At 41.4% G+C, this 27396-nt stretch overlaps 1 protein-coding gene across 1 annotated transcript in view; it reads left to right on the top strand.

The window, feature by feature from the left end:
• Window positions 1-25004, top strand: part of EDNRA (endothelin receptor type A) — a 78203-nt gene extending 53199 nt beyond the window's left edge. The window contains exons 4-8 of the mRNA XM_020890902.2: window positions 7003-7201; window positions 14063-14215; window positions 18982-19115; window positions 19521-19629; window positions 23020-25004. Coding sequence (XP_020746561.1) covers window positions 7003-7201; window positions 14063-14215; window positions 18982-19115; window positions 19521-19629; window positions 23020-23160 — 736 coding nt within the window. The 3' untranslated portion in view covers window positions 23161-25004. The remainder of the gene's footprint in view (window positions 1-7002; window positions 7202-14062; window positions 14216-18981; window positions 19116-19520; window positions 19630-23019) is intronic.
• Window positions 25005-27396: the final 2392 nt, after the last annotated feature.

Raw genomic sequence — 27396 nt, 5'->3', positions numbered from 1 at the left:
CCCTAGGCCAGGCGCCCCACACTCACTGACGGCCAGGCAGAGGACTTGCTTACATACCCAGAACACAAAGAAAGAAAGGTCAGAACAGGTTCCCAACCAGAACACAAAGGGAGGAAGATCAGCCCAGAGTTCCCTCTTGGTTTTAAATTATTTCATTTTAGGATTCTAACAGTATTAGCTGTTTATCTGTTGCCTAATTCAAGTCTGACTTGAAAAATAAGAACACATTGGCATTGTAGATTGGCTTTGCCCAGTAAAGCCAAATGCATGGTAAGGAAACAAACAAAGATGCTTAATTCAACAGATATTTATTTGGCATCTACTGATGTAGGTCTTGTGACCAACGCACAAGATGTCTGCCCTAAGGAGATTATATTCTAAAGGAAGAGGTGGACAGAGAGAGTAAGCAAAATAAATAAGTAAAATATTGGGTTGCTGGCAAAAGTGTTTGTTTGGGTTTTTCCGTAACATCTTATAGAAAAACCTGAACAAACTTTGTGGCCAGCCCAGAATTTGATTGGTCCCCTAGTAATAAGTGCTATGGAGAAAAATCATCAGGCTGACTGGGACAGGGTGGGTCTGGAGGGGAAGCTGGCAGTTCAAATAGGGTGTTGAGGGAAAGCTTCTGTTAGAAGACACCATTGTGTGGAGACCAGAGGGAAGTGAAGAGGCAGGTCTAAGGACACCTACAGGCATTCCTGTTGCCATAGGAACCACCAGGGGATTTGAGCAGAAGGGTGACCTGATGGACTTGCATTTTAGCAGGTTCCTCTGGTTCCTGTATTCAGGGCAGACCACAGGAGGGCAAAGAGGATACAGGGAGATCAGTTAGAAAGTTATTGCAGTCATCTAAGTGATGGTAACAGGCAAAATGGTGAGAAATGGTTATAATGAATATATTTTGCAGGACAAGTTTGCAAGGTTTACTAGAGAACTAAATGTTGGGGGTGAGATGAATTGGGAGTTTGGGATTGACATTTATACACTATTGATACTATGTGTAAAATAGATAACTAATGAGATAAAATAGATAACTTTTGGCAGAAAGTGAAGAAGAACTAAAGAGCCTCTTGATGAAAGTGAAAGAAGAGAGTGCAAAAGTTGGCTTAAAGCTCAACATTCAGAAAACTAAGATCATGGCATCTGGTCCCATCACCTCATGGGAAATAGATGGGGAAACAGTGGATACAGTGTCAGACTATTTTGGGGGGCTCCAAAATCACTGCAGATGGTGACTGCAGCCAGGAAATTAAAAGACACTTACTCCTTGGCAGGAAAGTTATGACCAACCTAGACAGCATATTAAAAAGCAGAGACATTACTTTGCCAACAAAGGTCCGTCTAGTCAAGGCTATGGTTTTTCCAGTCGTCACGTATGGATGTGAAAGTTGGACTATAAAGAAAGCTGAGTGCCGAAGAATTGATGCTTTTGAATTGTGGTGTTGGAGAAGACTCTTGAGAGTCCCTTGGATTGCAAGGAGATGCAACCAATCCATCCTAAAGGAGATCAGTCCTGGGTGTTCACTGGAAGGACTGATGCTGAAGCTGAAACTCCAATACTTTGGCCACCTCATGCGAAGAGCTGACTCTTTGGAAAAGACCCTGATGCTGGGAGAGATTGAGGGCAGGAGGAGAAGGGGACGACAGAGGATGAGATGGTTGGATGGCATCACTGACTCAATGGACATGAGTTTGAGTAGACTCCAGGAGTTGGTGATGGACAGGGAGGCCTGGCATGCTGCAGTTCATGGGGTCACAAAGAGTCGGACACGACTGAGCAACTGGACTGAATGGGAACTGACCGTGTGGCACAGGGAGCTCTACTCAGTGCTCTGTGTGACTTAAATGGGGAGGAAATCTGAAAAAGAGGGGATGTATGTTTACCTACAGCTGATTTACCATGCTGTAAAGCAGAAACTGACACAGCATTGTAAAGCAACTATCAGCTCAGTCCAGTCGCTCAGGCGTGTCCGACTCTTTACGACCCCATGAACCGCAGCACGCCAGGCCTCCCTGTCCATCACCAACTCCCAGAGCTTGCTCAAACTCATGTCCATCAAGTCAGTGATGCCACCCAGCCATCTCATCCTCTGCTGTCCCCTTCTCCTCTTGCCTTCATTCTTTCTCAGCATCAGGGTCTTTTCATGAGTCAGTTCTTTGCAACAGGTGGCCAAAGTATTGGAGTTTCAGCTTCAGCATCTGTCCTTCCAATGAATATTCAGGACTGATTTCCTTCAGAATTGACTTGTTTGATCTCCTTGCAATCCAAGGGACTCTCAAGAGTCTTCTCCAACCCCACAGCTCAAAAGCATCAGTTCTTCGGCACTCAGCTTTCTTTATATAGTCCAACTCTCATCCATACATACATGACGCATCCATACATACATACATACATATAGTCATCCATACATGACAACTGGAAAAGCCATAGCTTTGACTAGATGGACCTTTGTTGGCAAAGTAGTGTCTCTGCTTTTTAATAGGCTGTCTAGGCTGGTCATAGCTTTTCTTCCAAGGAGCAGGCATCTTTTAATTTCATGGCTGCAGTCACCATCTGCAGTGCTTTTGGAGCCCAAGAAAATAAAGTCTGTCACTCTTTCCAGCAAGCAACTATACTCCAATAAAAGTTAATTTTAAAACAAAACTGGATATGCAGTGGAAGATAAAAAGAGGAGTGAAGGTTAAGTTCAAGGCTTGGGGGTCTGAGATGGTAAAAACTGGAGAGAGGGCACGGAAAGGGGCAAGGAAGAAAGCCAGGAGCCTGGTTTGGGTGAGTTTCACTGCCTATTAGATATCCAAGTGGAGATCCCAAGCAGGTAGGTGGATATACAGTTCTAGAGTTAGAGGTGCAGTTCTAAGCTAGAGTTACAAATCTGAGAATTAATTATCAGCATATAGATAGTTTAAATGATACTCAAGCCATGAGAATAGATGAGATTACTAGGAGAGTAAAGGTAGATAGAAAGGAGGTTGAAGGGCTATGGAGAAATGCAGTACTGAGTTTGAGGCATGGGCATAGTGCAGCCAAGGATATGAAATGAAGGACCAATCCCAGCAGCAGGAGGAAAACCAGCAGAAGATTGTCAGAACCAAGTGAAGAAAGCATTTCAAAGAGGAGGAATTATTTCCTGAATATTATTTGTTTGCAGTTGGCTCCACACTTGCAGATTTTCAATGACAGTGTCATATATCGTATGTATACACACCAACTAGATTGAAGACCATTTATAATCACACCTAATAAGAACATATTATGTGTTATGTGTTATGTTTTTCTCTCCAGATAGAAATCATTTTTGGAACATCCAGTATTTCTTATTCTCCACATCTTTCTCTAACTCTATCATCACAAATGATTATTTGTAATTGCTTTTGTTTTCTCAAGAAACAAGATCAGTGTGATTAAAAATGGAAAACATTCTAGTTCTCAGTCCTGCAGGTTAAGGAAGGAGCAGACTGATTATGAATCATTCGCTCAACTAAATACGAAAACTTACTTCTACTTATTTTTAAATGTTGACTTTACATTGGATTATAGATCTGTAATATTCTGGGAACTCACTGGCACGTTACAAAATGAAGCTGCTCTGTGAATATATTCATCATTAGAACATGTAGACCACATTTTCTTATTAAACCACCTTCCATCTCCAATCCTGCCTAAGAAATCTGGCTTTCTGACTCTCTTAAGAGATAAAGTGTTTTATTTACATCACCTTTCCTGATAAGAAAAAGGGAGAAGAAATAGATAAAATTTATCAGCAGCCTGGGGATATAGACATCCCGTCTCCATTCCTTTTAGCTTTTACTGGACATCAGCCTGCCAGTCTAATAAGGCAGCAAAATCAACAGAAGTAGAAAGCAAAATATATTGCAGTCTTTATTCCACTGGTAATAGCCATAAATTTTAAAATGCAATGTTGGCTATATCGTAAAAGGATCTTCTTGGTCTGTTTGCATAGCTATATTTTATTCCATTGTGGACTAGTCTGGACTTTTTCAGAGATTCTCACTGTACACCAATCTTATTTACCCTAAAAATCTTTTGCAAAACATTTCTCCAGCAAATTGAGCTATGTATATGCCACGTGGCATCATTGTGTGTACCAAAACTATAGGTTCTAGTCTACAGTGAAGAACAAGGTAGCATAATTCCTAGGAGTTATGTTTTCACACATGTACTTTTTAGATGTACTGAGACAGAACACTAACTGTAAGTGATGAAGGGCTCATTTCAGTGGCGATGGGTATTTTGTATCTTGCCTGGGTGTTGCTGACTAATCCTTCCAGTTAAGTTGCCTGGCCTGCAAACCCATGTGCACCTGTCTCCAATGCCTTGGTCTGTTTCACAGCCTTCTTTTGGCAGTATCTAATGAAAGCTATAAAAAGAAAATGTTTCCTTTCCATTACAACAGCAGCAAAAATTTCGAGAATGAAGCCACAAAAATACTGTACCACATCCCAGGTCCTTTCTTAACTGTAAATCTGAAAGCAGTTAGCACCATACCATCACATCAGGTCAAAGAGCACAGAGTTTCTCAAACCAAACTGTCTTTATACTTAACATTTAAATGTGATTATTATCATAAAATGTTAAGGTAAGAAGTAAGGCAAACACAATTTCTTAATGCCAGTTGGTGTTTTGATTTGCAAAATTGTTCAGTTACATTTATATCCTGTGCTTCTATATGAGCCATTCTTTTTATATTAAATTATAAACCCTAAAGATTAGGAACCAAGGTATATTTAGTTCAGTTTTACATAGTCTGGCACCAGGCCACATGGGAGAGCTATAGTTATTCTTTTACATTTTAAAGTATTATGATTTTGTTGTTCAGTTGCTCAACCATGTCCAACTCTTTGCAACTCCATGGACTGTAGCATGCCAGGCTTCCCTGTCCTTCATCATCTCCCAGAGTTTGCTCAAACTTATGTCCATTGAGTGAGTGATGCCATCCAACCATCTTGTCCTCTGTCATCCCCTTCTCCTCCTGCCTTCAATCTTTCCCAGCATCAGGGTCTTTTCTAATGAGTTAGTTCTTCACATCAGGTGGCCAAAGTATTGAGCTTCAGTTTCAGCATCAGTCCTTCTGATGAAAATCAGGATTGATTTCCTTTAGGATTGACTGGTTGAATCTCCCTGAAGTCCAAGGGACTCTCAAGAGTCTTCTCCAGCATCACTGTTCAAAAACATCAAATTCTTCAGTGCTCAGTCCACTTTATGGTTCAACTCTCACATGCATACATGACTACTGGAAAAACATAGCTTTCACAATATGGACCTTTGACAGCAAAGTAATGTCTCTGATTTTTAATATGCTGTGTGGGTTTGTCATAGCTTTTCTTCCTAGGAGCAAGCATCTTTTAATTTTGTGGCTGTAGTCACCATCTGCAGTGATTTTGGAGCCCCCAAAAAAAGTCTGGTTCCATTGTTTTCCCATCTATTTGCCATGAAGTGATGGGACCAGATGCCATGATCTTAGTTTTTCGAATGTTGAGTTTTAAGCCAGCTTTTTCACTCTCCTTTCACCTTCATCAAGAGGCTCTTTAGTTCTCTTCGCTTTCTGCCATAAGGGTGGTGTCATCTGCATATCTGAGGTTATTGATATTGGTCCCGGCAGTCTTGATTCCAGCTTGTATTCCATCCAGCCCAGCATTTCACATGATGTACTCTGCATAGAAGTTAAATTAGCAGTGTGACAACATACAGCATTGATGTACTCCTTTCCCAATTTTGAACCAGTTCCAAAAGTTCTAAAGAATAGCATGGAGAGATAAGAAAGCCTTCCTCAGTGATCAATGCAAAGAAATACAGGAAAACAATAGAATATGAAAGACTAGAGATCTCTTCAAGAAAATTAGAGATACCAAGGGAACATTTCATGCAAAGATGGGCACAATAAAAGACAAAAACAGTATGGACCTAACAGAAGCAGAAAATGTTAAGAAGAGGTGACAAGAATACACAGAAGAATTATACAAAAAAGATCTTAATGACCTAGATAGCCGTGACGGTGTGATCACCCACCTACAGCCAGACATCTTGGAGTGCAAAGTCAAGTGGGCCTTAGGAAGCATCACTACGAACAAAGCTAGTGTGAGGTGATGGAATTCCAGCTGAGATATTTCAAATCCTGAAAGATGATGCTGTTAAAGTGCTGCACTCAGTATGCCAGCAAATTTGGAAAACTCGGCAGTGGCCACAGGACTGGAAAAGGTCAGTTTTCATTCCAATTCCAAAGAAAGACAGTGCCAAAGAATGTTCAAACTATCACACAGTTGCACTCATTTCACATGCTAGCAAAGTAATTTCAAAATTCTCCTAGCCAGGCTTCAACAGTACATGAACTAAGAACTTCCAGATGTTCAAACTGGATTTAGAAAAGGCAGAGGAACCAGAGATCAAATTGCCAACACCTGTTGTCTCATCAAAAAAGCAAAAGAATTCCAGAAAAACATCTACTTCTGCTTCATTGACTACATTAAAGTGTAATAATTAGAAATATTTATTTACTAAAATGGCCACCCACTGTAACCATAATTTGAGGGTCGAAGAAGGGAGAAAACAATGGAATATCTATGGTCATGATTCACTTAAAGATATCTAGATCCACTTCATATATAATATTCCAAGTTTTTTAAAATATAGAAACAGAAATAAGATATTACCATAAGTACCAGCAGTTTTCACTACCCAATTTTTCCCACAGCTTAAAAAACATAGCATGCCTATCTTAGTGGCCACATGCTAAACTCTCACGAGATTTCACTAAACCCCAAGTGAAGATCTCAGACGCAGGCCTGCCAGCCAGTTGAACCCCCAAACGGGTGGAACTTTTAATGTTCCCAGCTGTTTTTCACACACAGAAAATTCCTAAAAAGGCTTGGTCAGTGGCCAATGGAAGGATTTTCCAACATTTATTAACAGAATTTTTATTGAATTGAAATAACAAAATTTCCTAACAACTTGGTTCCATCACTCTCCTCGTTCTTTTTTCCCAGGTACAGAGCGGTTGCCTCCTGGAGTCGTGTTCAGGGAATTGGGATTCCCTTGGTCACAGCCATTGAGATTGTCTCCATCTGGATCCTTTCTTTTATCTTGGCCATCCCTGAAGCCATCGGCTTCGTCATGGTACCTTTTGAATACAAGGGTGCCCAGCACAGAACCTGTATGCTCAATGCCACGTCAAAATTCATGGAGGTATGAATAGTCTAAGGGAAATTAACTGGGGAGTGGGAGAGGCCTTCGCTTACCATCACCAAGACTTGATGTCACTACACTGCCGAGTGGGACTCAGTGTGTTGTGTGCTGTTTGTGCTGAGTCGCTCAGTAGTTGCCTCTCTGCGACCCCGTGGACTATAGCCCGCCAGGCTCCTCTGTCCATGGGGTTTTCCAAGCAAGAATACTGGAGTGGGTAGCCATCCCCTTCTTATTGGAATCTTCCCAACCCAGGGATCGAACCCAGGTCTCCTGCGTTGCCGGTGGATTTTTTACTCTCTGAGCCACCAGGGAAGCCTGGTTTACTCTGTTAGTTCAGTCAAATACAGTAAGTCCCTACAAATGAGCCTTCAAGTTGTGAACTTCCAGAGATGTGAACATGGGCTTGTATGCCAGCTGTCACACTGTACTACTGCGCTTTTTCAAGATACTACACTGTAAGATTAAAAACATTTTCTTTATATTTTGTTTTTATATATCATTTGTTGTTTTTATATATTATTTGTGTGAAAAGTACAATAAACCTATTACAGTCCAGTACTATATAACTTATTGTGTTAGTTCGGTACCTAGGTTGACTTTGTTGGGCTAATGAACAAATTGGATTTATGAACGCTCTTGCAGAATGTAATTCATTCATAGGTAGGAGACTTACCGTATTATTCAATTGCATGAAAAGTAGATGTTAAACCAGGGCTTGGCTTCTTGTCTAGAACGTCCACTCTGTTTTCCCTTTTGTAACTGTAGACACAATTGTTGCTCTGTGCCAAACAACTCAGAATTCTGAAACAAACTAAGAGAGATTGATGTGTATACATGTCGTGCAATTTGTTTTGAGAATAAGGAATACAGCACAATTTCCCTCTGACAGACACGCTGATACTTATTTGATGCTGCTTTGGGAAATGCATGTTTCTCATACGTATTTTAAAAGATAGATGTACTAGTTGAAAGTAGGATGTCATTCTCATGTGTGCTTATCTTAGTACAGATTCTAAAATGATATAAATTTTCAGAACTTTTTAAAAAAGCATTTTAGAGTAACAAATTCAGTTGTTGTTTATTATACCTGACCACATTAATTTTTATGAACAGCTTAATTACATAGCCTAGCATGTAAGGAAACATTTCAAATGCATATTTCCTCTGCAAAACTAGTCCCATGTAGACCAAGGAGAAAAACCAAGAGTAACTATTTCTATTTCTCTTAAATCAGCATAATTCAGTGCTTTGATGTAAGTTTCACAAAGTCTGCTTTCACCTTTAATCATTTACAGACAACTTATGGTATGTTTTCTACCTTGGAAAATTCACAAAAATTAGTCGTCTTATGGTTGACCAGTTACCCTGCTTGGAAATTCTTGTTTTAAAATTAAAAGTGTTCCTCAACACAGCCAAATTGGCAACCTTAAAAATTAAAGTTTTCTGCTGATCTACTGACTTTTTTTCCTAAGTCAACATCCACAGTGAAAAATGAAGTGGTAGGAAGTGCTCAGAATTTCAATTCAGTTCAGTTCAGTTGCTCAGTCATGTCCGACTTTTTGCGACCCATGGACTGCAGCACGCCAGACTTCCCTGTCCATCACCAACTCCCAGAGCTTGTTCAAACTCATGTCCATCGAGTCAGTGATGCCATCCAACCTGTCATCCCTTTCTCCTCCTGCCTTCTCCTCCTCCTGATGCCTTCCAGCATCAGGGTCTTTTCCAATGAGTCAGTTCTTCACATCAGGTGCCCAAAGTATTGGAGTTTCAGTTTCAGCATCAATCTTTCCAATGAATATTCAGGCCTGATTTCCTTTAGGATGGACTGGTTGGATCTCCTTGCAGTCAAAGGGACTCTCAAGAGTCTTCTCCAACACCACAGTTCAAAAGCATCAATTCTTCGGCACTCAGCTTTCTTTATAGTCCAACTCTCACATCCGTACATGACTACTGGAAAAACCATAGCTTTGACTAGATGGACCTTTGTTGGCAAAGTAATATCCCTGCTTTTTAATATGCTGTCTAGGTTGGTCACAGCTTTTCTTCCAAGGAGCAAGCATCTTTTAATTTCCTGGCTGCAGTCACCATCTGCAGTGATTTTGGAGCCCCCCAAAATAAAGTCTGACACTATTTCCATTGTTTCCCCATCTATTTGCCATGAAGTGATGGGATCAGATGACATATCTTGCTGTTCTGAATGTTGAGTTTTAAGTCAACTTTTTCAATTTTCTCTTTCACTTTCAACAAGGGCTCTTTAGTTCTTCACTTTCTGCCAGAGGGGTGGTGTCATCTGCTATCTGAGGTTATTGATATTTCTCCTGTTAATCTTGATTCCAGCTTGTGCTTCATCCAGCCCAGCATTTCACATGGTGTACTCTACATATAAGTCAAATAAGCAGAGTCACAACATACAGCCTTGATGTACTCCTTTCCCAATTTGGAACCAGTCTATTATTCCATGTCCAGTTCTAACTGTTGCTTCTTGACCTGCATACAGATTTCCCAGGAGGCAGGTCAGATGGTCTGGTATTCCCATCTGTTGAAGAACTTTCCAGTTTGTTGTGATCCACATAGTCAAAGGCTTTGATATAGTCAATAAAGCAGAAATAGATGTTTTTATGGAACTCTCTTGCTTTCTCGATGATATGACAGATGTTGGCAATTTGATCTCTGATTCTGCTGCCTTTTCTAAATCCAGCTTGAACATCTGGAAGTTCACAGTTTGCATACTATTGAAGCCTGGCTTTTACAATGTTGAGCATTACTTTGCTAGTGTGTGAGATGAGTGCAATTGTGCAGTAGTTTGAACATTCTTTGGCATTGCCTTTCTTTGGATTGGAATGAAAACTTACCTTTTCTAGTTTTGTGGCTACTGTTGAGTTTTCCAAATTTGCTGGCATATTGAGTATAGCACTTTAACAGCATCATCTTTTAGGATTTGAAATAGCTCAACTGGAATCCTATCATCTCCACTAGCTTTATGTGTAGTGATGCTTCCTAAGGCCCACTTGACTTCACATTCCAGAATGTCTGGCTGTAGTCCAGTGATCACACCATTGTGGTTGTCTGGGTCATGAAGATCTTTTTTGTATAGTGCTTCTGTGTATTCTCAGAATTTGGGCAGTGTGAATGAGTGATCTGGATACCTCTAACTGAAACGTTAGAAAAAAGGCTCAGTGTAATAAGGAACTTATTGATGGTTCTTACTGGATAAAAGGAAATAGGTTTCTTCAGAAGAAAGATTCTCCTTGTTAGCAATGAAGCTAAGAGTGGCTGCCCTTCAGGCAGGGGCGGGGGTGCCTGGAGGGTTGCATAAAGAGTACTGAGTTTGAACTGATAGTTTTTTGGTCACACCCCTCAGCATGCAGGATTGTACATGCATGCGTACTAAGTTGCTTCCGTCACTTCCAACTCTTTGTGAGCCCATGAACTTGAAGCCTGCCAAGTTCCTTTGTCCTTGGGATTCTCCAGGCAAGAACACTGGAGCGGGTTGCCAGTTCCTCCCCCAGGGGACCTTCCCAACTAAGGGATCAAGCCCACGTCTCTTACAGCCACTGCATTGACAGGCGGGTTCTTCGTTGATGTCTCAGCCTGTAGGATCTTAGTTCCCTGATTACAGATCCAACCAGCACCTCCTGCACTGGAAGCACCAAGTCTTAACCACTGGACTGCCAGGGAAGTCCCGTGCGCTGATGACTTTGTAGGCTTCTTTTCAAGTCTAAGGTTTTAGGCTTCTCCTTCCCCCTGGTCTCTTTTTGATTCCCCTTCTTTTTCCAGTCTTTCCTTCTCAGCTTTGCTCTAAGCTAGACTGGAGGGAGGGACTTCCCAGGTGGTGTTAGTGGTGAAGAACCCATCTGCCAATGCAGGAGACATTAAGAGACTCCGGTTCGATCCCTGGGTGGGAAAGATGCCCTGGGAGTGGGCATGGCAACCCACTCCAGTATTCTTGCTTGGAGAATCCCCATGGACAGAGGAGCCTGGCAGGCTACAGTCCATGGGGTCACAAAGAGTCGTCCACGACTGAAGTGGCTGAGGACTCACAAGACTGGAGGGAGGCCCCTCTGTACCCTTGTCGATGACATCAGTTCAAAAGAAATGTGTGATCCCGTTCTGGACTGGCCTCTGCCTCGGAAGGGGCAGGGGACTCCATCCAGTCTCCTCCAGCAAGGGCCAACTCCCAGGCCCCCCACAGCTGCTTCTGGGCAGTCACAGCCCACCAGCGGTGCACCCCAGCAGGAGGGGGTACAAAGGAAGGAGCTTCTTCAAGGAGTGTGTGCGTGGTACTTAAATAAGAGTTCTGATTTTTTTGTTTGTGTTTTAAGTTCAGTACTAAGATCTTTCTACAGTATGATGTGAATAGGAAAATATTTGTATAAACAGATTTGAATAAGCCAACTCCTTTGAGATTCCGCACTTAACCTGAGGCTACAATTCAGTGGTCTGTGAACTTGAAGGAAAAGGAAATTACATGTTTATTTTCACTAATTTCTAACTGAAATTTATCATTTCCTTCTAATTAATGTGGATGTAGGCAACAAATCACAGTAGTGTTTAACAGTACCATGTTGGTTTTTTTTTTCACTAAATGGAAATAACAGACATTTTCATACTACATGACATATAATCTGGAAATGTCATTTACATTCATCATTGGTTCCACATTCTGATAGAATTCATTAGGTCTGCCATTTAATTTGTTAATAAGCCCATATATTGTGATATTAGAATTTTCTTTTGCATATTTTTATAGCTATGTTTTAATGTAATTTGTTTCCATTGTAATGGTACGTATTTTATTTCATTCATTTTAAAGCATTATTCTCAACAACCTTATGGTTGCCAGGGGGGAAGAATATGGCAAAGAGATAGTTAGGGAATTTGGGATCAACATGTACACACTGCTATATTTAAAATGGATAACCAACAAGGACCTACTATATAGCACAGGGAACTCTGTTCAGTGTTATGTGGCAGCCTGGATGGGAGGGGAATTTGAGGGAGAATGGATACATGTATATGTATGGCTGAGTCCCTTCATTGTTCACCTGAAACCATCACAAAATTGTTAATTGGCTGTACTCTAATATAAAATAAATTTTTTTAAAGTATTATTCTCAGAATTATAGTCTTCACCAGAAATCCAAAGGGGTCCCTGGCATAAAAATAGTTATGAACCCCTGCCCAGAACTTTTTTTCCTCAGGAACCATTTATAGCATATTTTAATAGACATGTTATAAATGCAGCCTACTGGGCCTCTTTCTATATTCAGAAACTCTCCAGTTTTTCACAGAGCAGTGTGATTATTTTTTACTGTGGGAACTGAGATATTGCAGGAGGCTGCATTATCCTTAGTAAATAAACTATCTGGAGAAACAGCATTAGGAAAGGAAAAGCGTTCTTCCCAAGTTGGTGATTAATTTAGTGAGAGGAAGAATTTAGCTATAATTTTCTAATTTCCATTTTTATTGGGTATTACATTTTCTCCTTTAAAAAGACATAAAACTGAGTAATCCTGGTATTTACAAATCCTGTCCACAGGGAGATCAGGTTCAACATGCCTTCAGATAAGCTGCTCTGCCTCAATAGTTTCCAGGTGGTAAGTATTAAGAGAGAGAGGAAGGACATGGTTATTGATGGCTCACACTGGCTGGCTGAGGTCGCATAGCAGACATACCAGACAAAGGGTTAACTCCCAGTAACGGGAGCTCCACAGATAAGCCATTCATAACCTTCGCTCTTTGCGAACAGGACAGGCACATTAAGGACACTTTCACCACAGCAGTCAGAAGTAAACCAGGCGCTAGCAAAACGTTGAGAATCACCAATAAAGATACAGATTCTGTATGTCTCAAAAGCATGTTTTATGAGCTTTGAAAGGGAATTCCTTTTATTGATGAGGGTTCTCCCACTGTGTAATTCAAACCAACTTCAGTTTATTAAAAATATTAATAACTGTTAATTATTAAAATTATTTAATAATTTGGATAATTGTAAACTTATTTTATTGTAGCTGATGTACAATGTTGTGTTAATTTCTGCTATATAGCAAAGTTACTCTGTTATGTATTTTCTTTTTCGCATTCTTTTCCATTATGACTTATGAAAGGATATTGAATATAGTTCCCTGTGCTATGCAGCAGGACCTTATTGTTTATCCATTCTATATATAATAGTTTGCAGTTGTTAATCCAAAACTTCCAATCCATCCCTCTCCCACCCTGCCGCCCACTTGGTAACCACAAGCCTGTTCACTATGTCTGTGCATCTGTTTCTGTTTCATAGATAAGTTCATTTGTGCCATATTTTAGATTCCACATATAAGTGATATCATATGTTATTTGTCTTTCTCTGTCTAAATTACTTCACTTGGTATGATAATCTCTAGGTCCATCCTGTTGCTGCAAATGGCATTATTTCATTCTTTTTATGGCTGAGTAATATTCCATTATATATGTATATATACATACATGGTGTGTGTGTATATATATGGTGTATATTGTCTCTGTATATGGTGTGTGTGTATATATATATATGTACACCACATTCATCTGTCAATAGACATTTAGGTTGCTGTTGTCTTGGCTATTGTGAATAGTATTGTCAGAATAATACTAATGCAGTTTCTTCGTGTGCTGTTATAAAAAGCAACCCACAGCACACAACACACAGCTAAACCAGAAACTACACGTTCGGGGTTCCCAGTTTAGTTGAGTTTTGAGCACGACCTCCAAGCCCATTACCGCAAGCATCGAGCATGAATGTACAAACGTAGCTGTAAGCGTGAAGCCCCCCAGAGGCACAGTGCAGAGAACTTTCCTTCTAACGCTCTTCCTCCTCTCTCCCTCCTCTCCTCTTTCCAGTTCTATCAGGATGTCAAGGACTGGTGGCTGTTCGGGTTCTACTTCTGCATGCCTCTGGTGTGCACGGCAATCTTCTACACCCTCATGACTTGTGAGATGTTAAACCGAAGGAACGGCAGCCTGAGAATTGCCCTCAGTGAGCATCTCAAACAGGTAAGCCTCACAAGGTCATGATGATCTGGCCAAGACTGGTTCGTCCTTGACAACGAAAGGACTATGGATACTGTGTTTTGCAGATTTAGCCTGATTTCCTAAAAATCAAAATACTGTCTTACTTGTCTGTATGCCTTGTTTTCTCTAGAATATTGAGCATTTCTCCAGTGAAGTCAGGAACCGACCTGTGAAACAGGTGGCCCTGGGGGCAGGGCCCAAATAGAGAGGAACTATTCATTAACTTTGCCAAGAGTATCTATCAAACGTGTGTTTCTGATTAGTAGTACATTGAACTGGGCTTGGAATTGTGCCAGGACTATTAAAAAAAAAAAAAAGAAGCACATGACTTTCTCCCCAGCAGGCTTTACAGTCTTGTTGTGGAAATAAAACACAAACATGAGATAATTGAAAAACAGAATCACAAGGTGTGGTAAAAGTAGCCTGTGCTATAGAAAGCCAAGGAAGATATGAGATAAAGTCATGAAGAAACTGTTCACGCATGAGGAGGGTTGAACTGTTCCTGATGGGTATCTAGCTAGAACTCACATGAATACCATGCCTTTGAGGAGTAGGAAAAGGAGACAGACCTCATTAAAGCAGCGTCTAAGGTATGACTCACAGAAAGAAATGGGATTGGGTACATAAGAAGTCCCATTTTGGAAAGCCTCAAGTCCCAGAAGAAATCTGAACCTGTCAGTAGGAGGCTATCTGTCTCTCCCAGGCAGCAAACAGAACAGATAAAGCTGTGAAGCTTCTATTTGCTGACTCTGTGACACTGGACAATTGCTCTCTCTCTCTGAACTTCTCGTTTTTTTGAAAAATGTATAAAATAATGTCTGCCCTTTTAAATATTTATTTATTTGACTGTGAGATCTAGTTTCCTGACCAGGGATCAAACCCAGGCCCCCTGTATTAGGAGTGCGGAGTCTGAGCCACTGGGTCACCAGGGAGATCCCACCTGCACTTTTCTGTGCAAAAACTAGCTCAATTTTGAGTCTTAAAAATTTTTAATGCAATGTATATAGTAGTACATCAAAGGGATTATGTAATGCATATACGGTGGCTAATAGAACCCAGCTGATACTAAGTAGTCGGATACTGTTGATATATATTAATTCAAAGAGTAAAACTAGGACTGTAGTTAAGTGTTCAGTTTCAACAGACAAGTATGTAAATGTGAGTTGTTGATGGAGCCTGGATAACTGCCCTGTGTGATTACCATACATGAGCATCAGTCTTCATCGGCAACTCTTTTTGACCAGGGTACTGATTTCTTTGAACTTCAATTCATTATCTTAAACTGGACATAATAATATATGAATCAGTATTATTATGAGAATCAAAGGAATTAACATGCATTCACATACTTCATAAAAATCTAACATGTTATATAAATGGAAGCTATTATCCTTTATTAAAATTTAACAGGAAAATTATCTTGAGAAACTTTAGCATGACATCATCCAGGCATGAAAGTTCAGAGTACTCCAGATGTGAAACATATTAAGCTGCATGACCTTTCATTCCTGCAATAGAGGTAACTAATTAGAATAGATTAGTGAAAAACAGTGTTTTTAAATGTCAATTTTGCATTAGCACCACAATTGAGCCTATTCAAGCTATGAGTGACACCTGCTCTGAAAATAATTAAATAGGGTTTGGGAGCAATAAGATGCTGCTGCTTCACATTTTCATAGCATTTTTTAAGTTCCCAAAGAGCATTTCCACGTCATTTTGGTATTTGATTCCTCCAGACACTCTGTGAGATAAGCTGGACAGGCATGTGCCCTTATTATACAAGTGTTTAAGAGACTGGCACAACAAAATGGACATTAGAATCCAAAACTTGGTCCCCATGCAGTAGACATTGCCTTGCGTCCCACTCAGAGATTGAGCAGGTTCTGACTGCAGGAGGGCAAGCCTAATTGGGACGACTTTGGAGGTGAGGGTCGCAGGGGAGCTAGCTTAGAGTGAAAACCCTACCTCCCCATCCAAGTCCAACATGGCTCTTGATCTTGCTTTTGGTATGTTTTTCTAGAATTTCTCTTCACTATACCGACAACACCTTTATCAGTTAGGGGTTGTGTTTGGATAATGGTAGCAGAAAATCTTCCCAGGTGGCTCAGTGGTAAAGAATCTGCCTGCCAACGCAGGAGACGTGGGTTCGATCCCTAGGTCAGGAGGATCCTCTGGAGGAGGAAATGGCAACTGTCTCCAGTATTCTTGCTTGGAGAATCCCATGGACAAAGGAGCCTGGCAGGCTACAGTTTATGGGGTGGCAAAGAGTCAGACACAACTGAGCGAGTGAGCACAAATGTGAACAGAAAACCCCAAATAACGGGGAGTAGGCCAAGTCGGGGCTCCTCTGTCTCCCACAGCGGAAAACTCAGATGTCATCGGCTCAGTGGTCAAGGCACTCAGGAGCCAGGGTTCTGCTGCTGTGCTTACCTTTCCTTTATTACTGGGAGACAGCAGCGACATTTCTGCCCTTAGACCTCCTTTCTAGGCAGCCAGAAGGGGGAGGATGCAGATCACATTAGCTTGTGTGCCCCAAAGGAGTAGCCCCCACGTTTAAGTGGCTTTTCCAGAAACCCCACGTCTATGGCCATACCACTCTGAACATGCCTGGCCGTGTCAGAAACCCCACACAACGGCTTCTACCTGGTGTGATCGGTAAGATCCGCGCGGGTGAGGAAGCCAGGCTCCTCTGTAGCTGTGACAAAATCCAGGATCTGACTGATAGTAAGGAAAACTCTGAAGGATGGATATTGATTAACCAAATAGCTGTCACGTGGCAAAGTATTAATGTTACCTTTTAAAAAGTTATCCTCTTGCAGACTTCCTTGGAGGTCGTGTGGTTAAGACGCCACACTTCCATGGCATGGGGCACAGGTTCAATCCCTGCTGAGGGAACTAAGATCCCACATGCCATGTGGCATAGCCTAAATAAATAAGTAAGTTTACCCACTTTGAGGATGTGCTCCAAAGAGACAGCCTCTCTCCCAACACACTCCTTTCTACACTGTCTTTCCGTGGACACAAAATGGCCCATTAAAATGATCCCCCATTCCTGTAGATTAATAAATAAAGGAATCCTTTATTGTTCTCAATCATCATTCAGTTTATACATTCTCTGAAGCCATAGCCAGCTAGCTAGCTAACTCAAAGATTAAAGAACTCCCAGTTCTTGGGGCTAAAGCCACAATTTGTGACGACTGCCCTGAGATCTTTTTAAATAGCTCTATCAATCACATGGGTTTATTGCAGGTTTCCCCTACTTAATGCTGTATGCTTCAGATTGAACCAGCCTTACCCTTCGAAACCCTGTTTTCAATCAGTTTTATTCTGACATTAAGTGATCCCGGTTACAGACAAGATGTATTTTATGTTCCCAGTTGGGCTTCCTAATGCCTTGCCCCGGAATACTCAAATACAGGGCACGCAAATGGCTGGCTGCAGATAATTCCTAACCTGAGGTTTTACTGATCCTGTGCAGACCCCAAAGCATGTAAACCTGCCATTGGAGTCAGGCCAGAGTCCACATGTCCCCGTTTTTCCAATTGTCTGTGCTGATAATCCTTCACCTTCAGGTGGCGCTAAGTGGTAAAGAACCCGCCTGCAAATGTAGGAGACAAGATGCTCGAGAGACGCAGGTTCGATCCCTGGGTCAGGAAGATCCCCTGGAGAAGGAAATGACAACCCACTCCAGTATTCTTGCCTGGAGAATCCCATGGACAGAGGAGCCTGGAGGGCTATAGTCCATAAGGTCGCAGAGTCGGCCAGGACCGAAGTGACTTAGCACGCCCGCACTCTTTATTTGCAGTGTATCTTTGGAAACTACCTGTCATTAATGAAAGAATTTTAAAAGCCAAAAAAATCCGAATGCCAGCTTTCTCCAAGATCAAGAAATGGAGAAAACATGTTGTTCTTCCTTTTCTCTTTCTTTTTCCTACTCCTATTTTGTTTTCCAAACACCTTTGGAGACTTATTCATTGTTTTTGGGGGGTGAAATACCACACAGCTTACAGCATCTTAGTTCCCCAACCAGGGGAACTGGTTTCAGGCTAGACTGAACCCAGACCCTCAGCAATGAAAGCCAAGAATCCTAACCACTGGATCACCAGGGAATTTCCTAGATTTGTCCCATTTTATTATTATGCTAGGGTCAGTCACCTTGACTACCATGCTATCATCAATGCGGGTGAATTACCTGCTATGGAGACTTTAACGTTCTCCCCATATGTTCGACAGACATACAGACCCAGTCACAGTGTTGGCTCAATCCCAGCCAGTCCCCCGCTCTGCCCACCATCGAACCTTTGACCTGGCCCTAGTAACCAGCCTGAGGCTACCATGCTTCCTGGCAGCTGCCCCAGAAGAATCACTAACAGCTCCTTGCTTAAGACAACTGAACTCCAAACCTTATTTATTTTTTATCTGGCTGCACTGTGCTGCATGTGGGATCTTAGTTCCCCGACCAGGGATCAAACTCATGCTTCCTGGAGCAGAAGCTCAGAGTCCTGACCACTGGACAAAGGGAGTTTCCGGGACTCGAAATCTTGAAGAGGTAGAGGGTGGTGAGGTGGGTTGCTCTGCCTCTTCCAGTATTCTGTCCCAATCTACTGCTTTTTTTAAAAAATTGCAGTATAATTGCTTTACAATGTCATGTTGAAACTAACCCGACATTGTCCTACTTCCTTTTGTGTATCGATTTTCTCTGGTAGAAAAACACTAAACTTGTATTTTTTTCTCTCACTTTTCTTTAGCGTCGAGAAGTGGCAAAAACAGTTTTCTGCTTGGTTGTAATTTTTGCCCTGTGCTGGTTCCCTCTTCATTTAAGCCGCATTTTGAAGAAAACTGTGTATGATGAAATGGACACGAACCGATGTGAATTACTTAGGTAGGATCCTATGTACTCAGAAGGAAATTGGAATTTCTCTGATTTCACATTTCTAAGACTTTTACAAAACCACCTGCTCTACACTCACGTTCGCCTTGAAAATAAAATCTTCCAAGTTGATTGTTTTTCTTTAGCTGCTGCAGCCCATAACCAACCTCAAAATTTTGTGCAAGCCCTATCAATAACTTTGCTGCTCCCCTCCTGGGTTAACCAAGTGGTGGGTGTATCTGCACATGTCCTGCAGAACTGAAACTGCCATTTAAACAAGGGCTTTAAAAATAATTTTGACTGCCACCTCTGAGAAATGTCTCCTGGCCAAGAAAAATGCTTCTTCTAGAGATAAATGCTAGTTAGGTTTTAAAATATGATGTTCTAATTTATCTCTTCTATTTCCTTTTGCTCAAGTTTCTTGCTGCTCATGGATTACATCGGTATTAACTTGGCAACCATGAATTCGTGTATCAACCCAATAGCTCTATATTTTGTGAGCAAGAAATTTAAAAATTGTTTCCAGGTAAGTATTTCTTTTAGCAGGAAGATCTTTTTCATAGTAATTATTGGCATTAATGATTGATTATATGTGATGGTTGTTGCTGTTATTGTGAAGTCACTCCGTCGTGTCCAGTTCTTTTGGGACTCCATGGACTTATAGCCTGCCAGGCTCCTCTGTCTGTGGGATTTTTCCAGGCAAGAATGCTGGAATGGGTTACCATTTCCTACTGCAGGGGATCTTCCCAACCTAGGGATCCAAACTGCATCTCCTAAATTGGCAGGTGGATTCTTTTTTTTTTTTAATTGGAGGATCATTGCTTTACGATATTGTGTTGGTTTCCGTCATACACCTGCCACAGGTATCCATATGCCCCCCTCCTGAGCCCCCCACCTCCCTCCCCACCCCATCCCTCTAGGCTGCCACAGGGCACCGGGCTGAGCGCCCTGTGTCACGCAGCGGATTCCTACCTGGCAGGCACAGGGCACCGGGCTGAGCGCCCTGCGTCACGCAGCAGATTCCTACCTGGCAGGCACAGGGCACCAGGCTGAGCGCCCTGCGTCACGCAGCAGATTCCTACCTGGCAGGCACAGGGCACCGGGCTGAGCGCTCTGCATCACGCAGCAGATTCCTACCTGGCAGGCACAGGGCACCAGGCTGAGCGCCCTGCGTCACGCAGCAGATTCCTACCTGGCAGGCACACTCTTTACCGCTGAGCCGCCCGTTTGCAATAGTAAATAATAGCAAATTCAGTTGTTTCCACTTAATTAGAATTCTTTTTCCTCTTCTGTCTTGTCTTTATTTTTATTTCTAATAGAGTATAATTGCTTCAGAATGCTTTATTAGTTTCTACCATACAGCAACGTGAATCAGCTATATATATACCTATATCCCCTTTCATATATATATATATCCTTCCCATTTAGGCCACCACAGAGTACTGAGTACAGTTCCCTGTAGATTCTCATTAGTTATCCATTCTATACAAAGTTCCGGGAGTGTGGATATGCCAACCCCAGTCTCCCAGTTCATCCTGCCACCTCCCTATCCCCCTTGGTATCATACATTTGTTCTCTACTTCTGTCTCTATTTCTGCTTTGTAAGCAAGTATTTTTTAAGAATAGCCAACATGTGTATCTTAGATATCCAACAGGCATATCTCATTCCAGTTGTAAATAGCACTTTCATCAGCTGAACTTTTCAAAAGAGAAGTGAAAATCACAATAGTACTTTCAGCAGCTGAACTTTTCAGAAGAGAAGTGAAAATTACATTTTGTTACCCAGAAAGAGCATCAAATTGTCAGCATAACAGAAAAGGAATATCTATTCAAACAACATACTCAAAAGTTAAAATAAAAAGAACTAATTTAGTAACATGCCAATTTAGTATCATGCTTTGAAAAGAAATATTCCCAAGTTGTGCTCCAAAGCCAACAGAATAAACTTATTCATACCTTACATGGCCTTAGACTTTTAACCATAGTCTCAACAAAACATAAACTCATTGTTAAGAAAGCTCTTGCTAAATGCTACTTAATAGTATACTTCATAATAGTCTTTTCAAGAAACGTAAATGTTTATGGCTCTGGAAATCTGAACAATGTAATTTAATTCAAAATCAGTTTCCTTCCATTCTTCAAACCTCCTTGTAGCTAAGCCAACACGTGTTCTCCTGAAGTTCCAAGCACTTCTCGCTGAGGTATTATTTTTCCAGTTCCTAGAATGATTTTAGCATAGAATTAGTCCTAACTGGAATCCGTTAACTTTGGCCAGGATGTTTAACTTCATTTTATGGTACATATTAGGAAGAGTAGCATAGAGTTCAAGGGTGCAGGATCTGGAAGTGAACAGTCTTGATTTACATCCCAGCTCTGCACTAGCTGACTATCTAAAACCAGGTCCAAGTGGGGCCGCTCCTGCTTCCGCAGTTTGCCTGTCAGTAAATCAGATGCTGTGTCTGTATCTGTATCAGACACTGTATCCATCTCATCAGGTGGAATAAGTGGTTCAGTGCTTGAGACAGCAGAAAGTGCTCGGTGTGAGTTTATCAGTATTAAGGATAGAAGAGAGGAAAAACACAAGTGACTACCTTTGTGACTCCTGCCGTCTAAAAGGAGACAGATATTAACCAGAGAGTCATAGGAATCAATAAAACTTGGTATGGAACTTCTTACTGCCACACTTTGGGGTTATGTTTACAAGTCATGAGATGCCCTCAGAAAGATTCTGCCCTAGTTACTTGAGGTGGCAGGCAGGATGACTATGTTCTGATGTGCTTGGGTGAGTAGCTGAGCCAGCCAAGGAGAGGTTGGATGATTGAGAAACAAAGGATTCTTGGTTAATCTGAAGACTTCATTTGGGAACCAAAAATCTTTTAACAAATAATCTCTTGAACCTTGAGCCACATATCTCCCCTGAAAAATGCATTTTTTCCAACGAAATTTTGTTGGGGATTATGTTATTGAGGAACAGAGATGAATATATGGAAAAGTTATTTAATGGCATAGAAATCTAAAGACCTGCAAGGGGACTTAAAAATCCCAACCCTTGTTACAACTTTTTAAAAGATTGTGGAATTATCAAAGTGCACATGAATCAAGTTTTAATATGCTGTATGATGGGTGGATGAGGCTGTCCATTGTACCATTTCTTTCTTTGAATTCTCAGGCATGGTTTGGCAGTGCAAAAACTATGTGTCATTAACAAATTCAATAAAAGTAAATATATGAAAACAAAAAAAGAAAGATTCTGCCCTAAGAAAGAGTGACGAAAATGCAGGTCATAACAAATACATTTATGTAATCTGGAGTAAAATCAGTTGCTAATTAGTTTACATATTAACCAGAGGGTAAGGGGGAAAAAAAATCCAGGTGTACACTCAGAAATTAAACACAGTTTTGACTGATATTCATAAAAAGGCAGCACACCCAGGGGAAGGAGTCCAACAGAAAGAGTGCTGGGTTCTGAGTTCAGTTCTGCCTCTTCTCTAAGCCCCCCTATTCTCATTCAGGAGGGAAATAGCATCTACCCCCTGGGGCTGTTCAAGAGCCTCAGATGAGGTGCCCAATGAAGAGAGGCACGCAGGTGGTACCGTGAAGACACGCCAGGCCCTTCCCGGTCCTTCCCACCCACGCCCACCCCAAGTCATAGAACAGTCTCCCCCCACCAACACTGCCTTCCTTTCCTCTTTAACTTGGTGAATCAAAACAAGGAACACGGGATCTGTCACTCTGCACTAGAATAAACCATTTAACGTCTCCCTAGAGGTTACAAACGCCCTACTCCAGATTTCTGGCAAGGCCCACACTCTGTCCTCAAATGCCTGTGGACATTCACCCTTGTTGGTGAGCCTATGTGTTCTGCTGGGAACAAGCTGGTGGCCTCCTCTCAATCTGGGTCTGTTCCTTCTCCCAGTCTTGCCTGTGCTGCTGCTGTTACCAGTCCAAGAGTCTGATGACCTCGGTGCCCATGAATGGCACAAGCATCCAGTGGAAGAACCAGGAGCAAAACAACCATAACACAGAGAGGAGCAGCCACAAGGACAGTATCAACTAACCTGGAGGGACATTTATCGGCGTACTTCAAGCCCTACTGGAGGAAAAAGTCAGCACAGCGACTGCGTCCCCAGGAATCTGTCCATCCTTCTCTCGTGACTCAGTCCCACCCCCTGGAAAAACATTTCCCGAAACACTGAAGGGCTGACCGGTTTATACCCACAAATTCAGCGAATCTTACTTCTTTGATTTATCTGATCTACATATTCTGCATGTTATATTCAGCCCTAAAAAATGTTGGGAGTTGGCAGGGGGAAAGGAGATTGTTCAGTTAAACCAGAAGGATATTTACTACCTTTGCATGAAAATAGATTTTTCGAGTACATGGCAAACTTTCATGGTGGTTCTGTAGAATGTTCAATGAGAGCAGTCACCATGAAAAAGTTATAGAGATTGTAACAAGATTTTCTATCTTTTTTGTAAGTAATTTTGGTTTTTTGGCCAAACACAGTATGGGTTTAAGTCTCCTTTGTTTGAAATGTTATTCAGTGCCAGTATTTTTTAACTGCATAGTAGCCTACAGTTGATGATCTGAGCTCATTGACACATATTTTTGTCCCTAAAAACACATAAAACGGAATTCAGGTGAGACATTAGGTTAGTGTTTCTCATGTCACCGGCTTATGTTTTAAAACATAAATTCTCAAGCTGCAGGAGCTTACAGGACCTTAAAGCACAGACTGATATCCATATATGGCAGTTTAATAGCTGCTATGCAAACTTTTTAAGAACCTATATTTTCTTTTTTAATGGGGTTTCATTATAGGAGACCTTGTGCCTATTTTTCTGTTAGATTGAAAAATAATGCTTGAATCAAACAGTTCTATTTTTCACAAGCCTAGTTTTTTAATGGAAGCATTTTATGTAAAATCAAAATACCATTTACTAAAATTTAAATGTATGTATCGTTTAACTATGCCCAAGACTTTCAGTGAAATGCATAGAAGTCCAGAACGAAGCAAGAAAAAAAGGATTCTGTATTTTTAGAAGATTTGGAAATTCTCATTGAGGTTTATTTTTGGTAATAGTAACATGTATATGTGTGTGTGCAAATATACACATATGTATCATGTATATATATACATGCATATACATATATACATGTATGTATATATTCCTTTGCTTGCTTTTAAAAATGTTAACTGGCAGTGAGACTTTTTTTGGTCATTCCTTTTCCATATAGGAATATGGAAAACATAATTTCAAAGTGGCCAGCTGAGTTTATCGTGTCAATGAAATATAATTACTTCCAGATGCTGCCATGAACTTAAGGTTCTTCATGTCCCTGGGTTTTCAGTATGAATCTAAATGCTTTCCCTACCCACACTCTTCACATGGTCACCATTTCAAAAGGCCCACAGTGACTTCTGCTGGGCATTTTCCACGATGTTTACAGACTGTGAGTACAGCAGCAAATCTTTTACTGTGTGTATATAAATATATATGTATATAAACAACCGTAAATTCCTTTTAGCCAGTTTTTCTGTGATTGTCTCTGTGGAATGTATCCGTGTGTGTGGTATATGCATGAGGTCAGATGGTATGTATGGATTTCATGTAATCTAATATTAATGCCTTGCATTTGTGCCAAAGCACACACTCCAAATGGAATCTAGGTGGCTGTTCCTCAAAACAACCAACCTGTCAGTTTTAATCTATCCGTATTCATAAATCTCATGACCATGTTACCATTACAAGTGGAATGTGAGAGGCCTCATGAAAAAGGATGAGCCACGGGTTGACAATGGATTTTGGTTTTTTGGTTGGTGGTTAGTTGAAAAAAGCAGTATTTGGGGTTTATTTTTTCCTGTGCCAGAGCAAAATTCATTAAAGCCTGAAGTATTATATTGTCCCAGTCCTCAACATGGTAATGAGACCGACAAGTGGGCAAATGCTTCTATCAGATTTCGCCAGAAAAATGTCTGATGATAAATTAGCTCAGTTGATTCCTTGGGCTGTATTTTAGAACAGTCATGTATAAAATGATAGCAGGTGCCAGCCATCCAATTGCAGGGCTCATTTGTGTGTTAGCAGTCAATTCCATTAGTCCATGGGTGCATCACAGGCAGTGATATAGCCCTATAATATAAGCCATAGGTTCACACCATTTTGTTTAGACAGTGGTCTTTTTCTTTAAGATGCTTTGTCTCTTGCATATAAAAAATGCATTTTACAAGTTCAGAATGTCATAGATTTCTGAATAACCACACAGGCTTCCATGTGCATTTTGTTTATGGACCAGTAAGTGACTGTGGTTGATAAGTAGGAATATTCCCAATTTCTACGTTTATCACATCTTTCCAAGTAAATCTGTAGAAATGAGCCAGAAGCCAGGGGCCTGCATTGGCAGTAGCCCACAAGTACAAAATAAATGTTTACAGAAGCCTTGTGAGTGTCCCTTCATTTGGATTAATACATAGTTCTACCTAGGAAATGTTTGATACGCAGTGCCTGTTGCAAACCTCTCCTGAGTAATAACCAGGTGAGTGGTTTTCAAACAGATAATTCCTAACTGTACTGTATTCTCAACCAGCTTTGTTGTATTGAATACTTAACACTCCCATTCAATCCTTCATTCACCATTCCTGTAAATTTTAATGAGCATCTACTATGCACCAGGAGTTCTTCTAGTGACTGGAGGTATAGCAGGGAACAAAACAGGCGAAGTGCCTGCTCTCATGGAGCTTGCATCCTAGGAGAAGCTAGAAAATAAAAAACTATCATCAATAAGCAATGTCCAGTGGATACCTGGACTCATCTATATATAACTGCTTATTTGACATTTTCAACTAGGGAGCTAGTCAACAGGGCTTCCCAAGTGGCACTAGTGGTAAAGAACCCATCTGCCAATGCAAGAGATGCAGGAGATGCAGGTTCAATACCCAGGTCAGGAAGATCCCCTGGAGGAGGGCATGGCAACCCACTCCAGTATTCTTGCCTGGAGAATCCCATGGACGGGAACGTGGCAGGCTACAGTCCATAGGGTCACAAAGAGTTGGACACGACTGAAGCAACTTAGCATACATGCACACACAGCTATTCGATAGATATACTACATCTAAAACTAAGCTCCTGGTATCTTTCTAACCTATGCTGCCATATTATTCCTCTGCTCATGTATTACTCAAAATACTCCAAAAAAACAGAACCAGTAGGATAGATAGATGATAGATAGATAGAAGATTCCGTGGCCGCTGAGATATGTATGCTATGCTGTGCTGTCTACAAGCTGAAGAAACAGGAAATTCAAAAGCATAATTCAGTCCAAATCCTAAGGCCTGAAGAACACAGGAGCTGATGGTAGAACTGCCAGTGTGAGGCCAAAGGCCTGAAAACCATGGACGGCTCACATAAGTCCCAGCGTCCAGAAGCCAGAGATCCAGGAGCACCAGTGTCATGAGCAGAAGATGGATGTCCCACCCCAAGGAGAAAGAGAGGGACTTCATTCTGCATCCTCCTTATTGTTCCTTCCAGGTGCTCTACTGATGCGTGATGCCTGTCCCCACTGGTGAGAACAGATCTGCTCTAGTTAGTCTCCTGACTCAAGTGCTTCTCTCTTCCAGAAACACCCTCAAGATACACCCAGAGATCATATCTTCCCAGCTATCTGGTTGGCCCTTAGCCCAGCCAAGTAACACCAAAGATGCACCATCACAGCCGAAAGAACCCCATCCTTTGAGTTGTCAGGACAGAGTCATGTCCCATTTCTTTCTCTCAGTGCTTATACCCAACTCCTCAATAAATCCTAACAGCCCCATCCTCATATTATCTCCAGAATCTCTCACTCGCTCGCTCGCTCACTCGCTCTCTCTCTCCACCTCCCTTTTCTGAGCCACCACTATCTCTTGATCTCTTGCCAGGATAGCTGCAATTGGATCCCAAATGCCTACTTTTTTCCAGCCTTGGAAACACCATACTCTAACGGGAGCCTATCTCTCAACCCCCATAGTGGTCTAAAGGTGCTGACATTTCCAAGGTAGGCGAACCAGCAATGGGGAGTTTTCTAATAACAGCTGAAGTAAGAAAAAGTCCACTGGCGCAAGCCTGGAAGGTCGTACGCCGAGGAGATGCTAGCCACCGCTGGTGTGGGCGTTCTGAAGACGGTCAGTCTAGAGTGTAACAAAGATGAAAAACAGCATTTTAAGTCCTAGTTCTGGTTTTCCCTAATGTTTTCCCATAGCTTGAGCAAGCAAACCATGTGTTTTAGAATAGCTTTAGTTTGACCCCCCCAAAAAAA

Source organism: Odocoileus virginianus, chromosome 12 (genome assembly GCF_023699985.2).
Source record: "Odocoileus virginianus isolate 20LAN1187 ecotype Illinois chromosome 12, Ovbor_1.2, whole genome shotgun sequence".
In the NCBI taxonomy this organism is placed as follows: domain Eukaryota; kingdom Metazoa; phylum Chordata; class Mammalia; order Artiodactyla; family Cervidae; genus Odocoileus; species Odocoileus virginianus.
This window is presented reverse-complemented; position numbering and strand designations above follow the sequence as displayed.